General features: G+C 37.9%; 2 protein-coding genes across 2 annotated transcripts in view; one reads left to right on the forward strand and one right to left on the reverse strand.

Moving 5' to 3' along the window:
• SLC3A1 (solute carrier family 3 member 1) overlaps positions 1 to 4,498 on the forward strand; it is a 46,833-nt gene extending 42,335 nt beyond the window's left edge. Inside the window, 1 exon segment of the mRNA XM_017862705.1 lies at positions 3,881 to 4,498. Coding sequence (XP_017718194.1) covers positions 3,881 to 4,321 — 441 coding nt within the window. The 3' untranslated portion in view covers positions 4,322 to 4,498.
• PREPL (prolyl endopeptidase like) overlaps positions 2,449 to 13,808 on the reverse strand; it is a 51,811-nt gene continuing 40,451 nt past the window's right edge. Inside the window, 8 exon segments of the mRNA XM_017862707.1 lie at positions 2,449 to 5,107; positions 5,493 to 5,566; positions 6,395 to 6,518; positions 6,942 to 6,997; positions 7,000 to 7,014; positions 7,017 to 7,089; positions 10,419 to 10,635; positions 12,634 to 12,809. Coding sequence (XP_017718196.1) covers positions 5,018 to 5,107; positions 5,493 to 5,566; positions 6,395 to 6,518; positions 6,942 to 6,997; positions 7,000 to 7,014; positions 7,017 to 7,089; positions 10,419 to 10,635; positions 12,634 to 12,809 — 825 coding nt within the window. The 3' untranslated portion in view covers positions 2,449 to 5,017.

Consider the following 13,808-nt stretch of genomic DNA (forward strand, 5'->3'; position numbering starts at 1 on the left):
TTGTTTAATGGAGCTCCTTGACATTCTTTAAAGAAGTGATTAGGTATGTCAGAAGTGTAGAAGACTGTCAATGAAATTAAACAGAACATAAGGGCTGATTAGTGTGCTGAAAAATTATCTAGAGGCTTGTCCAGAATGCACTGAAAAAGGCAAAGAAATGAGTATAAGAAAAAATTGGGATACATGGAAGATAGATACAGAATTCCAACATGCAGCAACAACAATTGCACAGGAGAACAGACTGGAGGAAACATACAAAGAAATAAAACACATAATCCAGAGATAAAGGAAGACTTTATCTTTTAGAACAGCTAGGATAGAGAAAACTCCAAAACTACTCAAAGAAACCAAACCTGAAACCAGATTGCCTGAGAAAAGGGTTGAGAATTGGACTAGCATCAGACTTCTCAATTGAAGCACATTAGAACTCTATCTTCAAAGTTGTAATGGAAACTGAATTCTAAACCTAGAATTCGATATCCATTCAAACTGGCATGTAAGAGAGCAAAATAGAGATGGAAAAGCAAGGACCCACATTTTACCATGCATGGCCACTTTCTGAAAGAATAGTCAAGGGACTATCCAACAAAACTAAACATAACAAATCTAAAACAGCGATATAATGTATTAAAGGAAAAGGAAATAATATAACTTGATTTAAATAATTTTTGATACATAATATAAAACAAGGTATTCTGGAACAAAAATCTTAGTGATTTGATTCTATATGGGAAACATTAGCAGGGAGGGTGTGTGGGTGGGAGAGGGCACACAGGAGCAAGCAAGTAAGAGAGCAGTGTTTGCTTTGCACAGGAAAAAGTAACCCTAGATTTGAGCTGTTCAGAAGCCATTAACCACTGTGACTATTACATTAAATAGAATTAAACATTTAGTTCCTGCTGGGTATGGTGGCTCACGCCTATAATCCCAGCACTTTGGGAGGCCAAGGCGGGAGGATCACTTGATCCTAGGAGTTTGAGACCAGCCTGGGCAACACATAAATTTTTAAAAAAAAAATTACCTGGGCATCATGACGCACAGCTGTAGTCCCAACTACTCAGGAGGCTGAGGTGGGAGGATCACTTGAGGCCAGGATGTTGAGGCTGCAGTGAGCCATGATCGTGCCACTGCACTCCAGCCTGGGCAACAGAGCGAGATTTTGTTTATTAAAAAAAAAAAAAAAATCAGTTCCATGTCATACTAACACTTCAAGTGCTCAGTAGCTGCCATATTGGATAGCACTGATATAGAACATTTCCAGCATTACAGAAAGTTCTATCGGCCAGCATTGTTCTAGATGTTGAGAAAAATTATTTTAAAGTGGTCACAATTTTAATGGTAAAATTAGGACAGACATAAAAATAATTTTCAAAGAATTATTTTCAAGGAACACATAAAATATAAACATTTTCAAATTTTCAAAGAACACTAGAATTATACAGTCAATCCAATAAAAAGCTTAATAGAAAAAAACCCAAACAATAACTACAAATAAAATAGGGCTTCAGAATTATGTCTAATTATACAATAATTACAAATATGAATAGGTTAAATTAGCCTATTAAAAGATAAAACCACTCAGATAACAAAAACAGACACAAGAGATACTGCTAACACAAAACACAAAGAATTAAAATGAAGACAGAGCAAGCAAATAGAAAGCTTGCAACCCAGCTATAGTTATGAACACAAAAAATGAGGTTCTTTTGACCTAATAATTCCATTCCTACATACTTGTATTTAGAAGTATGTGAACATGTGCACAACAAATATTCAAAGTCTCAACTATAACACTTTTTTTTTTGAGAGTCTTGCTCTGTCACCCATGCTTGAATGCAGTGGCGTGATCTTGGCTCACTGCAGCCTCCACCTCCCAGGTTCAAGTGATTCTCCTGCCGCAGCCTCCTGAGTAGCTGGGATTACAGGTGTACATCATTATGCCTAGCTAAATTTTGTATTTTTTAGTAGAGATGGTGTTTCACCATGTTGGCCAGGCTGGTCTTGAACTCCTGACCTCAGGTTGCCTGCCTTGGCCTCCCAAAGCGCTAGGATTATGGCCTGAGCTACCTTGCCCAGCCTGTAACACTTGTTTTGAATAGATGTGAGAAATGAGTGATTTAAATATTTTATCAATAGAAAACCAGTTCCATCAACTATGGGCCCAGTATGCAGCTTTTAAAAATGAGAGCTCTATATACATTGGTATGAGACCATTTCTAACATGTATTCAATAAAGTATAGAATGGCAACATGTCACCAACTGTGTAAAGAAAAATACGTAAACATGTTTGCATAGACACAGAATGTGTCATTTTATATGATACATAAAAACAAAAGAACATATAGTGCCTGTCTCCGAGGGGAATTGTGAAGCTATGGAAAGGTATTGAAGAAAACCTTTTTATAGTATGTATTCTTCTTGTAATTGAATAAATAAAATTACAAAAGTCAGGCTTGGAAATATTTAATAGCAGACAAAATATAGTTCAATATGAAAAGCATTATATGAGACAAAGGCAATTTTCAAAATTGATAAAACATTCCACTAAAATCATGAATACGCATCTAACAGCTTCAAAATACAGAAAATATTCAAATGCAAAATCGACAAATCCACAATTACAGAAAAAGACTTCAACATACTTCTAGAAAGTAATAACTCAAGTAGACAACAATAGCTAACACTTACTGGGCACTTCTTATGTGAGTGGCACTGAAACATGTGCTTTCATGCATTACCTAAGGCTAGAGAAAATGTTAACTTTGACAAGTCATATACATGTATCATAAATATCTTTGTACCTGACAGACAGAATAAACATTTTTTTCAAACACTCATTATTAGATAATTATTTAAAGACTACATATTGGGAACCCACCCCTAAAGAACAGTAACAACCACAATAACAACTACCACCCCAGTAAACATGGCTGGCAAGAGTACAATTAAATGAACATTATCACTGATTTGGCAACAGCTCTTATGAAGAATAATTTGGCATTGTGCATCAAGTGACCATACTCTTTGACAAAGTAACTGTCTTTCTGATAATCTATCTTAAATAATACAAAAATGGGGCGAGGGGAATAAAAATAAACACAAATGTCAAATTGAAAGGGTGTGGTTAAGTATGGTACAACCATTCAACAGAATATTGTCATTTGTCAACGTTTATGGAGGCTATATTATGTAGGCAATAAAATAAATGCATGAAATGTTAGAAGTACATCATCAAATTAGGTATGTTTTATATAGCTGTAAAATAAACTCAAATCATCTTTAATGAACACATACTATTATGGTAAAAAAAAAAAAATCTACAATTTCTAACTTTCACCTAAGGCAGCTTTTTATTTTGCATCCTTTTTTCAACTTTCTCTTCTATTAGCTGTGCAAGAAATACATGCCTGCTAAAGTTACGTGATCTTCGCACAACAGCAATCTATACATTATTCTACAAAGGGGAACAAACCCAAATTCCTCAGAAGTCCACTGTTGCTTTCCTTCTGGCCATCTGGCAGTTACAATGCAGCACAGAGTGACTTTACACAAGTTAAATATTCATTATCTTAGACATGGACATTTGTTTTGGGATTCCTAAAGTGGAGTCAAATTTGGTCTCTACAGAAACTCTTCAATGTAGCAGAGCACTGTGCATACTTATTGACTCCCAGACAAACTGAAACCCTGAATTTGTCATTTCTATTAGTTTTTATATAAATTGTTCTTACCTACTTATTGATGCTTACAATTTGGCAATTATAAGGGGCAAAATGGAAGCAAGTGTTTTGGGTAAATAACTCCTTAAAATATATTAAAAATACTTACAAACAATTCTTAGAATCAAACACTTATGTAAATACTTTTTTTAAAAAATAGGTCCAAAAGACTCAGCCCCGATCGGCTTTGAAGTTATATCAAGACTTAAGTCTACTTCATGCCAATGAGCTACTCCTCAACAGGGGCTGGTTTTGCCATTTGAGAAATGACAGCCACTATGTTGTGTACACAAGAGAGCTGGATGGCATAGACAGAATCTTTATCGTGGTTCTGAATTTTGGAGAATCAACACTGTTAAATCTACAGAATATGATTTCAGGCCTTCCCGCTACAGTGAGAATAAGGTTAAGTACCAATTCTGCCAACAAAGGCAGTGAAGTTGATACAAGTGGTATTTTTCTGGACAAGGGAGAGGGACTCATCCTTGAACACAACACAAAGAATCTCCTTCATCGCCAAACAGCTTTCAGAGATAGATGCTTTGTTTCCAATCGAGCATGCTATTCCAGTGTATTGAACATACTGTATACCTCGTGTTAGGCACCTTTATGAAGAGATGAAGACACTGGCGTTTCTTTGGGATTGTAAGCATTTGTAATAGCTTCATGTACAGCATGCTGCTTGGTGAACAATCATTCTTTGATATTTCTGTAGCTTGAACGTAACTGCTTTAAGAAAGGTTCTCAAATGTTTTGGAAAAAAACGTTTAAAAGTAAATTATCGCTTATAGGAGCTCATAACTTTATTGAGATAGCATCAATCACGGATGACCAGAACACATTAGGACCCCAGATTATTCAAAAACTTTAACGAATTTTAAGGGGAAGAATTTTATCTTTTCCCTTAAAATGCAGTCATAGAAATTAGAGGATGACTCACTGCCACAGTGTCTAAAAGCATTTGCTAGCAAAGAGGCAGGACACTGATTTGTAAACTGCTCAACTGTTCTGACTGGAAGGGAGGCCTAGAGTTCTGCTATCACCAATCCTTCCCTTCCCTCTACTCCATGTCCTTCTAAGGAGCATGATTTAAAAACTACTTTCCTAGGTTAATGGGCATGTGCATCAATGGAGAGAACAGTATAAGCAAGTAAGATGTAGACTAAGCAAAATTTAGATGGAGAAGCACATTTTAAAATTAATAACTTAAAATCTCAAGTTATTAATTTTTTTTTTTTTTGCTAACTCCAAGACTATGAAATATTTCAATTTCCAATTCCCAGTTGAATGTAGTGTTTCAGAATTTCAGGTATTTCTTAAGATCCTCGAAAACACTGGTGCTGTCAAGTCCAAGTTCCTCGTACAGGAATTTAATTTGGGCTGTAATCTAAAAGAAACACATTACAAAAAATAAAATAGAAGGCCTTTGTAGTAAAATGCCACTGTTTAAGCTTCTCTTTATCCATTTTTACCTAACCCTGAAGTCAGCAATTTATGGCAAGAATACTTTCATTTGGGGCAGAGGCAGAAGGCTTCCAACAATTAAGATTATTTTCTTTAACAGAGTTCACTTATCAAGTACAGGAGAGAGACATTTCTCTTGATTGACACTGATTGACACAGTGTCCCTCCCTCCCCTCCTGGTTCTCACCCAGAGATAGGACATTTGTGAAGTAGCTTTGTCATAAACCCTGCTGCAACCACTGAAAACTTGAAAACAACATGTATCTAGTTCAGGAATCTGTCCACTGAGAGGGCCTTGAATAACATACCTTTTTGTGAGAATCCTCAATTACATGATTGCCTCCAGGCTGAATATCTAGAATAATATTAGGGGCCTGATAGCCTGAAAGAGTTAACATGTAGAACAATTAGAAGATTGTATGGGATCTTCTTTGGGATTTTAGATCGAGACCCATTTCTCCCCATTTCCTTGAGTACTCAGTTCAAATAATAGTAAAGGAATAAAAAGCAAAAACCACCATCATTAACAAAAAGACGGGAGGGGACAAGCAGCAGAAGACAAACTTCTGACACAGGGAAAGCAGGAAGAGACCATATGGAACAGACTATATGGTGCCACATGGAGAAGGTTGAAACCCAGGAGATCATCAACCCGCCCCGTGGAATCTGAGAGTCTTATGCCCTGAAAACACCAACTACAGCAATGGATGGGAGGGACAAATGGAGATGAATACAGGGAGACTGACTTGGCATGTAGTTTCAAGGCAAAAAGGAGAGATTCTTATCTCATAAAGCTGAAACAGCTACCTAGAGGAAATTCAAGCAGCTAAACAGTTTGGGCACTGATGGCCCAAAACAAAAATCTCAGAATCTGTCTTTTAGAGATTCCCAAGAATAATGGCTCAATAAATATTGTTAAATAAATTAATAATTGTATGGCAGTACATCTCCAAGTTATATTTGATTCTTAAATTTCCTTTTTTCTTTGTGTCCTGCCTATTTTAATACTGTCCTTTGAAAAAGAGGGGAGGCAGTGGATGTATAGTTATGCAGTTACATACACTTTAACCTGGGAGTCAACATAGAAAAATAATTGTTTGCCCTAAATCCTGGGCAGATGATTTGGCTGCAGCCTGAAATATATTCCTCTGAGCCAGTGTGCTGTGGGTAATAGTCTGACCATGATCCCTGCTTCTAGGGGGTCTCCTACCTTCACCTGTGTCCTTAGCATGCTCCGAGATGGCTTCCTTGAGTTTCTCGGTATAGCTTACAATTCCTTTCAGAGGTACACGTTCATCGTTTTCATACGCCGTTATGTGAACTGAAGGATAATGCTGAAAGAAAATACACGCACAAAGAGTTTACATTATTTCTTATGGTCTCTTTCCACTATAGAGACCATGAAAAATAATTACCTCCAATTTTTCCCTCTAAGTGCTCTATGCTTTTTCTCACTTGCTATCTTGAGAGCCTCAGTATTATAGTAGTAGACTACTTGTTATCTGGAATAGCCTTTTCTTGACTAAAGGACCTTAGCTAATTTAGTAATTAAGGCATGATGATAAGTCTATTCCCCTAAGGTATTAAACATGGAGCATGAGCAGAGATGGTGCTGAAGATATCTGGGCATCAAAAGTAGAAACATCTCTAAAGCTCCTACTATTTTTGCTTCAGCTGGGATAAGTTTTTTTTTTTTTTTTTTTTTTATTATCTTCTATGTAAATTCAGGATAGTCTAACACAATTGTCTTTCACTACCTGAGGTTTAATGTTTTGATAGGGACAGTAACGTTTTATGTAGTTCTTGTGTTTTCATCAGATGAAGGATTCCCCATTCTTCTAATTCTTCTAATGTCAGAGGAAGTGTAGTGTCCATCATGGTGTTGAGAACATCCAAGAAAGGTGCCTAAAAAGAGCAAAGAAACTTCAAGTAAGAGGTTGGTAAGTGAGTTTCAGAAAAACATTATATTTTATGAATATACACACTGATATGAGAGAAAATAAGCCATGTAGATTCCCAGGAGCTAGAATACTCAGTCCTTAACCAGGGCCTGTAATTTATAACCTACTTTTACAGTCTTCAGACTCCTTACATGATACTTATATAACAAGAAATGGTTTATCTTCTAATTTCACAATATTTATTTTTAGCTTAGTACCTTTTATTGCTTATATAAAAGCAATACATGCTACTGTCTCATACCAATTAGGATGGTTAGTCATTAAAAAAAAAAAAAGTATTGGCAATGGTGTGGAGAAACCTGATACTCTGGTGGTTGGAATGTAAAATGGGGCAGCTGCTATGGAAAACAGTATGGTGGTTCATCAAAAAGTTAAGCGTAAGATTACCATAGGATCCAGCAATTCCACTCCTGGCATATAATCCCCAAAACTGAAAGCAGGGTCTTAAAGAGATCTCTATACCTATGTTCACAGCAGCATATTCACAACAGCCAAAAGGTGGAAGCAACTCAAGTGTCCATTAACCGAAGAATGAACAAGCAAAATGTGGTATACACACACAATATTACATGGAATATTATTCAGCCTTAAAAAGGAATAAAATTTTGATACATGCTACAATATGGATGAACCTCAAGGATATAAACCTCAAGGATATAAAAGTGAAATAAACCAGTCACAAAAAGGTGTATTTTGTATGATTCCACCTATGTGAGGTGCTTGAGTAGTCAAATTCACAGAGACAAGAGGTTGTGGGAAGAAGCAAATGGAGAGCTGTTTAATCGGTACAGGGTTTCAGTTTTGTAAGATGAAAAACGAGTTCTGGAGATTGATTGCATAAGCATATGAATGCACTTACCACTACTGAACTATTCACTTAAAAATGGTTGAGATGGTAAATTTTATGGTATTTTACCATAATTAAAAACTTTTAAATGAAAAAAAAAAAAAACACACACACACAACAAGGAATAAAGTCTCTTTCACCAGTTGGACATTTTATATTAAAAGTAAAAAACGCTAAGTAAAAAAACTCTGGAAAATATCCAGGTGAAAGAAAAAATAACCCATTGGCTTATAATTAGTGTTACAAAATTTAGTAAAACGAAGGCTGGGTCGCACATGGTGGCTCATGCCTGTAATCCCAGCACGTTGGGAGGCTGAGGTGAGCAAATCACTTGAGCCCAGGAGTTTGAAACTAGCCTGGCAACATGGTAAAACCCCATCTCTACAACAACAAACCACAAAAATTAGCAGGGCATGGTGGCACATGCCTGTAGTCCCAGATACTCAGGAGGCTGAGGTGGGAGGATCACCTGAGCCCCAGAGGTCAAGGCTGTAGTGAGCTGTGTTCGTACGCCAATGCATTCCAGCCTGGGTGAGAGAGTAAAACTCGGACTCAAAAAAAAAAAAACAAAAAAACAAAAAAAACCAGACAAAACAACAAAATGAAGGCTGTATTTTCACTTAGCTTTGTTTTCTTCTGTTAACATGCTTTTAGCTTTCCCTCGTATTAACATTAACCAAGTATACTTCTGTAATTCTTTTTGGCTGCCTACCATCTGAATTTTGCATTTGAAAAACCTCCGACTTTGTCAGCTAGAGCCTACCTCTCACTGTAGAGGTATTAAGTGCTAGACATTCTCTTTCCCATTTTTCCCTGCAGCTTGGGAGTGGCTGTGTGACCCATGTGTGACTTGGGTCTATCAACCAGACACATGTGCTCTACACTCTGCATGGGAAGTCAGTGATTCAAAGAAGCAGTGATCACAGATAATTTATTCTGGCAAAAGTGCCACAGCTATATCCAGCTCTAGAAGTTGCACTGGCAGTGTGAGGTGATTTGTGCTTGGCAGAGGTGGCAGTGATAGTTTCATTGGGCCAATTCTATGCCTCTGGCTGTGTAGCCTCTAATACTGGTCTGAACATACCTACATTTTCCTAATGCCCTTTAATCCTTTTTCTGCTTAAATTAGGGTTGATTTTTGGTGCTTATAATTAAGAATTTTGACTTATATATGTATAAAAGGTTGTCTCCTATTCTTTACTATAATAAGCAACCTAGGATAAATGTCCTTCTCATTATTTCCCTTTAAATTTCTAAAAGTCAAAAGCTAGTTGCTTTTTCTTTAAACTATAAATAATTCTGCATTATCTTTGTGCATAGGTTTCTTTTTTCTCCACATTTTTCTGATTTTAAAAAATAGACTTACAGATGACTACTACTATTTAACACTTATTTACAAACCCACAGTATAAACTCCCCAAACTCAAAATAAAAAATCCTGAAAATAATTTACTCTCTCCCATCTCAGTCACAGACTCCTCAGTCACAGACTTCTAACCAGGAAGTAGGAGAATGATAGCAGTGAAACCAACTGCTATAATGTTACTTCATAATTTTTGACACTGGGAAAAGATAATCATTTTCAGAACAGGGTAAGATATTTCAATTAAAGTACAGAAAAACTATGCCCAAATGACCATTAAGAATGGACTATCTAAAAATAAAGAGCCTATAAATCTAGGACTGAAATGTTGATGGGCAGTAGCCTGTCAAGGTGACCAGGAGCCAAAGGACTCAGTGCCTTCCAGAGTCACAGCATGCTCTGCCTGGCTTTCTCAACTGGGACTCATATATGCTTCAGTGCTTTTTCACTAATTCTAAAGGTGCTTACAAATACAAATAAGCAATGGAAATAGCCATTAATATCTTTCAGTGGAAATCCTTAAAAATAATAAAGAACACTGTCAGAGAAGAATAAGGGTTAATAGTTAGATTAAAATAACTTTAGAAGTTCTCCTCAAGCTATAATTCTGAGTTTAAAACTTAAAAGCTTTATTATACTCCTATGCTATGGTAAAACTGTAACAGAAATGTTTTTCTTTCCTTTTTTTGATACAGAGTCTTATTCTGTTGCTCAGGCTTGAGTACAGTGGTTCACTGCAGCCTCAACCTCTCAAGCGATCCTCTTACCTCAGCCTCCCAAGTAGCCTCCCACATACTACAGGTATGCGCCGCCACCAAGCCTGGGTAGTTGTTTTTTTTTAATTTTTATTATTTATTTATTTTATTTCTTGCAGAGACAGGGTCCCACCATGTTGCCTAGGCTGGTCTTGAACTCCTGGAAAGCAATCTGCCTACCTCAGCTTCCCAAACTGCTGGAATTACAGGCATGAACCACTGCGCCAGGACAAAAATTTTTTTCTTAGAGTAGCCTATGGCTTCACACCTCCCCCATTCCATAAACAGTACAGACAGAGTGTACTCACCTCCAAAGTCACTGCTCTCAGCAGCTCTGGATTAGAATTACACAATGCTCCCGCAAGCACCCCTCCAGCACTGAAAGCAGTCAGGGTTGTTAGACTTGGCTGAGAAAAGCCTTGGCCATGAAGCGTCTTAATGCAAGCCTCTAAGTCAGCAAGGCCATTGAGTTTTTTAGTTAGGCGGCCATCAGCGTGCCACTGGAGGCCTAACTCACCACCACCCCTGAAATTGAAGGGCAAAAAGGTTTTAGTGAAAAAAAAACATTAATGATGTAGGCTGGGGTCAGTAAACTATACCCGGAGGCCTGTTTTTGTGTGGCCCTGGAGCTAAGACTGGTTTTTGCTTTTTAAAGGTTGGGTGAAAACAAGGAATGTGCAACAGAAACTGTATGGGGCCTGCAAAGCCTAAAATGTGACTATGTAGCTCTTTAGAGAAAAAGGTTTGCCAACTTCTGATATAGGCAATCCAGAATTGATTCAACAAATAGGTTTTGAGTGCCTGCCCATTTATTAGGGATTAAGTACAGACCTTAAAAGTAGAAACAAACGAAAATCCCCTACCCTGGAGAAGATAGTAATTTTGTGGGGTAAGAAAACAATGACTTACCCAGCAATGTGGTCACTGCTGTAACACAAGTGTATTTAAGGTATTACAGGAGCAGAGGAAAGAATATCCATCTGCCAGGTGAGGGGTACAAATACGAGTCAGGAACACAAATGCTTTTATGGAGATGATACCTAAACTGAGTTGTGAAGGAAAAATTTGAGTTTCCAGAGGGCAAAGAAAAGGCATTAAGACACAGATACGACACAGCGTGTGTAAGGGCAAGGAGGTGACAGAGCATGTCATTTAAAAGACATGACTTCGGGGGCTGGGCACAGTGCCTCATGCCTGTAATCCCAGCACGTTGGGAGGCTGAGGTGGGCAGATCACTTGAGGTCAGGAGTTTGAGACCAGACCGACCAACCGTCTCTCCTAAAAATACAAAAAATTAGCTGGGTGTGATGGTGTGCGCCTATAATCCCAACTACTCACGAGGCTGAGGCAGGAGAATTACTTGAACCTGGGAGGCAGAGGTTGCAGTGAGTGGAGATCGTGCCACTGCACTCCAGCCTGGGAGACAGAGTGAGACTCCGTCTCAAAAAAAAAAAAAAGACAAAATAAATAAAATGAAAGGACATGACTTTGGAAGGCCAAGGTGGGCGGACTGCCTGAGCTCAGGAGTTCGAGACCAGCCTGGGCAACATGGTAAAACTCTGTCTCTACTAAAATACAAAAAAACCAGGCTGGTGCGGTGGCTCATGACTGTAATCCCAGTACTTTGGGAGGCTGAGGCGGGTGGATCACTTGAGGTCAGGAGTTCGGGACCAGTCTGGTCAACATGGTGAAACCCTGTCTCTACTAAAAATACAAAAATTAGTTGGGAGTTGTGGCAGGCACCTGTAATCCCAGCTACTCGGGAGGCTGAGGCAGGAGAATCACTTGAACGCTGGAGGCAGAGGTTGCAGTGAGCCAAGATCACGCCACTGCACTCCAGCCTGGGCGACAGAGTGAGACTCCATCTCAAAAAAAAAAAAAAGTCAGACGGTGTGGTGGTGTGCGCCTGTAGTTCCAGCTACTCAGGAGCCTGAGGCAGGAGAATTGCTTGAACCTGGCAGGCAGAGGTTGCAGTGAGCTGAGATTATGCCACTGCACTCCATCCTGGGTGACAAAACAAAACTCTGTCTCAAAAAACAAAAGGATATGATGATAAATGCCAGTACAAAGATCAGTTAGACCATTAGGAGTATTATACTGGGGAATCTGGACTTTGTTCTAGAAATGGGGAGGTGGAGAACTTTAAGCAGAAATATAAAATAATATTTGTTTCTTGAAAACAGCTGAAATAAAATGGAAGTTAAATGGAAATTAAATGGAAAACAGGAGTTCAGATTTAGAGGCTACTTAAACCTAAATTCAGAACTGAATGGAAATAATAATGTTACTAAATAAGTATAGAGTCTGGTACATCTATGCAAAATCCTAACAACCAACCCTTTTGCTTTTGGATCAACTAATCTGTTACAGAATCAAGTTTTACCAGCACTGGTTTAGGAATACATAAATTGAGTAATAAAAATGAAAATATTAAATAAGTTTTTGTTCCCTGATACATTGCTATTCTTGACATCTGTCACAATGGTCTAGCACTTACATGCCAGGTAAAATATACTGACTCACCGAACATGGCAGTATGCTAATATCCATCCATCATCCACCAGGACCCGCCTCTCAGGCCTGAAATTCATTTTCAAATCCATTCCATAAGCTCCATATACATGTATCAAGAGAGGTTTCTTCTGCAAGTCCTCAGAGTCAGTTTTGTGGAAAACAGTCATTGGCACTAATTTTCCATCCTAGAAATGAAGAAGTACTATGTATGTAAAGAAGAGTCTTTTATAATAACATTTTATCCCAATTTAAAATACATTGAGGTGCAGTGTCCCCACTTACGTGCTACCTATTGATATTGAGCACAAATTTGTTTAAGAAAAAGAATGATGGTCTCTAAAAATACATCATGGCTTTTGTTTTCAGCTACCTTGCTGTCCTACAGTATTAACCAGAAAAGAGCAGCAAGATTGGCCTGAAAACATTTTATTAAATGCAGCTTTTCATGACAATAATGTAATTTTAAAGAGTTCTTCACCACCCACTATAACTCTAATTTTAAATTTTCAGATGAAACCAAATACTTACTAAGGTTAGAATTCCTAGTATAGCATTCTTCCTATGCCTAGAGCTAGATATTGGCATTTCTCACTTTTGAGTATCTGACTTTAGTCAGCATATTTGTAGATACTCAATTTTTTATCCTCTGTAGTCAGAATTCTCAACCATTAAGACTTGAAATCTTACTGACGTTACTGATAACTACCACAATCCTCTTCAAAGGCCCGTTTAACTTTATTTAAAAAAAATTTAGGCCAGGTGTGGTGGCTCTCGCCTGTAAATCCCAGCACTTTGGGAGGCCAAGGCGGGGCAGATTGCTAGGTCAGGAGATCGAGACCATCCTGGCAAATATGGTGAAACCCCGTCTCTAAGAAAAATAAAAAAAAATTAACTGGGTGCGGTGGTGGGAGCCTGTAGTCCCAGCTACTCGGGAGGCTGAGGCAGGAGAATGGCATGAACCCAGGGGGCGGAGCTTGCAGTGAGCGGACATCATGCCACTGCACTCTAGCCTGGATGACAAAGCAAGACTCTGTCTCAAAAAATAAATAAATAAATAAATAAAATAAAATAAAATAAATAAAAATTTCAGGACATTGAATTAGGCAATGATTTCTGGTTTCTTAGATGTGACACCAAAAGCACAAGTGACAAGATAAAAAAACAAATTTCATCAAAAGTAAAGT

This window comes from Rhinopithecus bieti, unplaced genomic scaffold, assembly GCF_001698545.2.
Source record: "Rhinopithecus bieti isolate Rb0 unplaced genomic scaffold, ASM169854v2 scaffold_61117, whole genome shotgun sequence".
NCBI classification, from domain to species: Eukaryota; Metazoa; Chordata; class Mammalia; order Primates; family Cercopithecidae; genus Rhinopithecus; species Rhinopithecus bieti.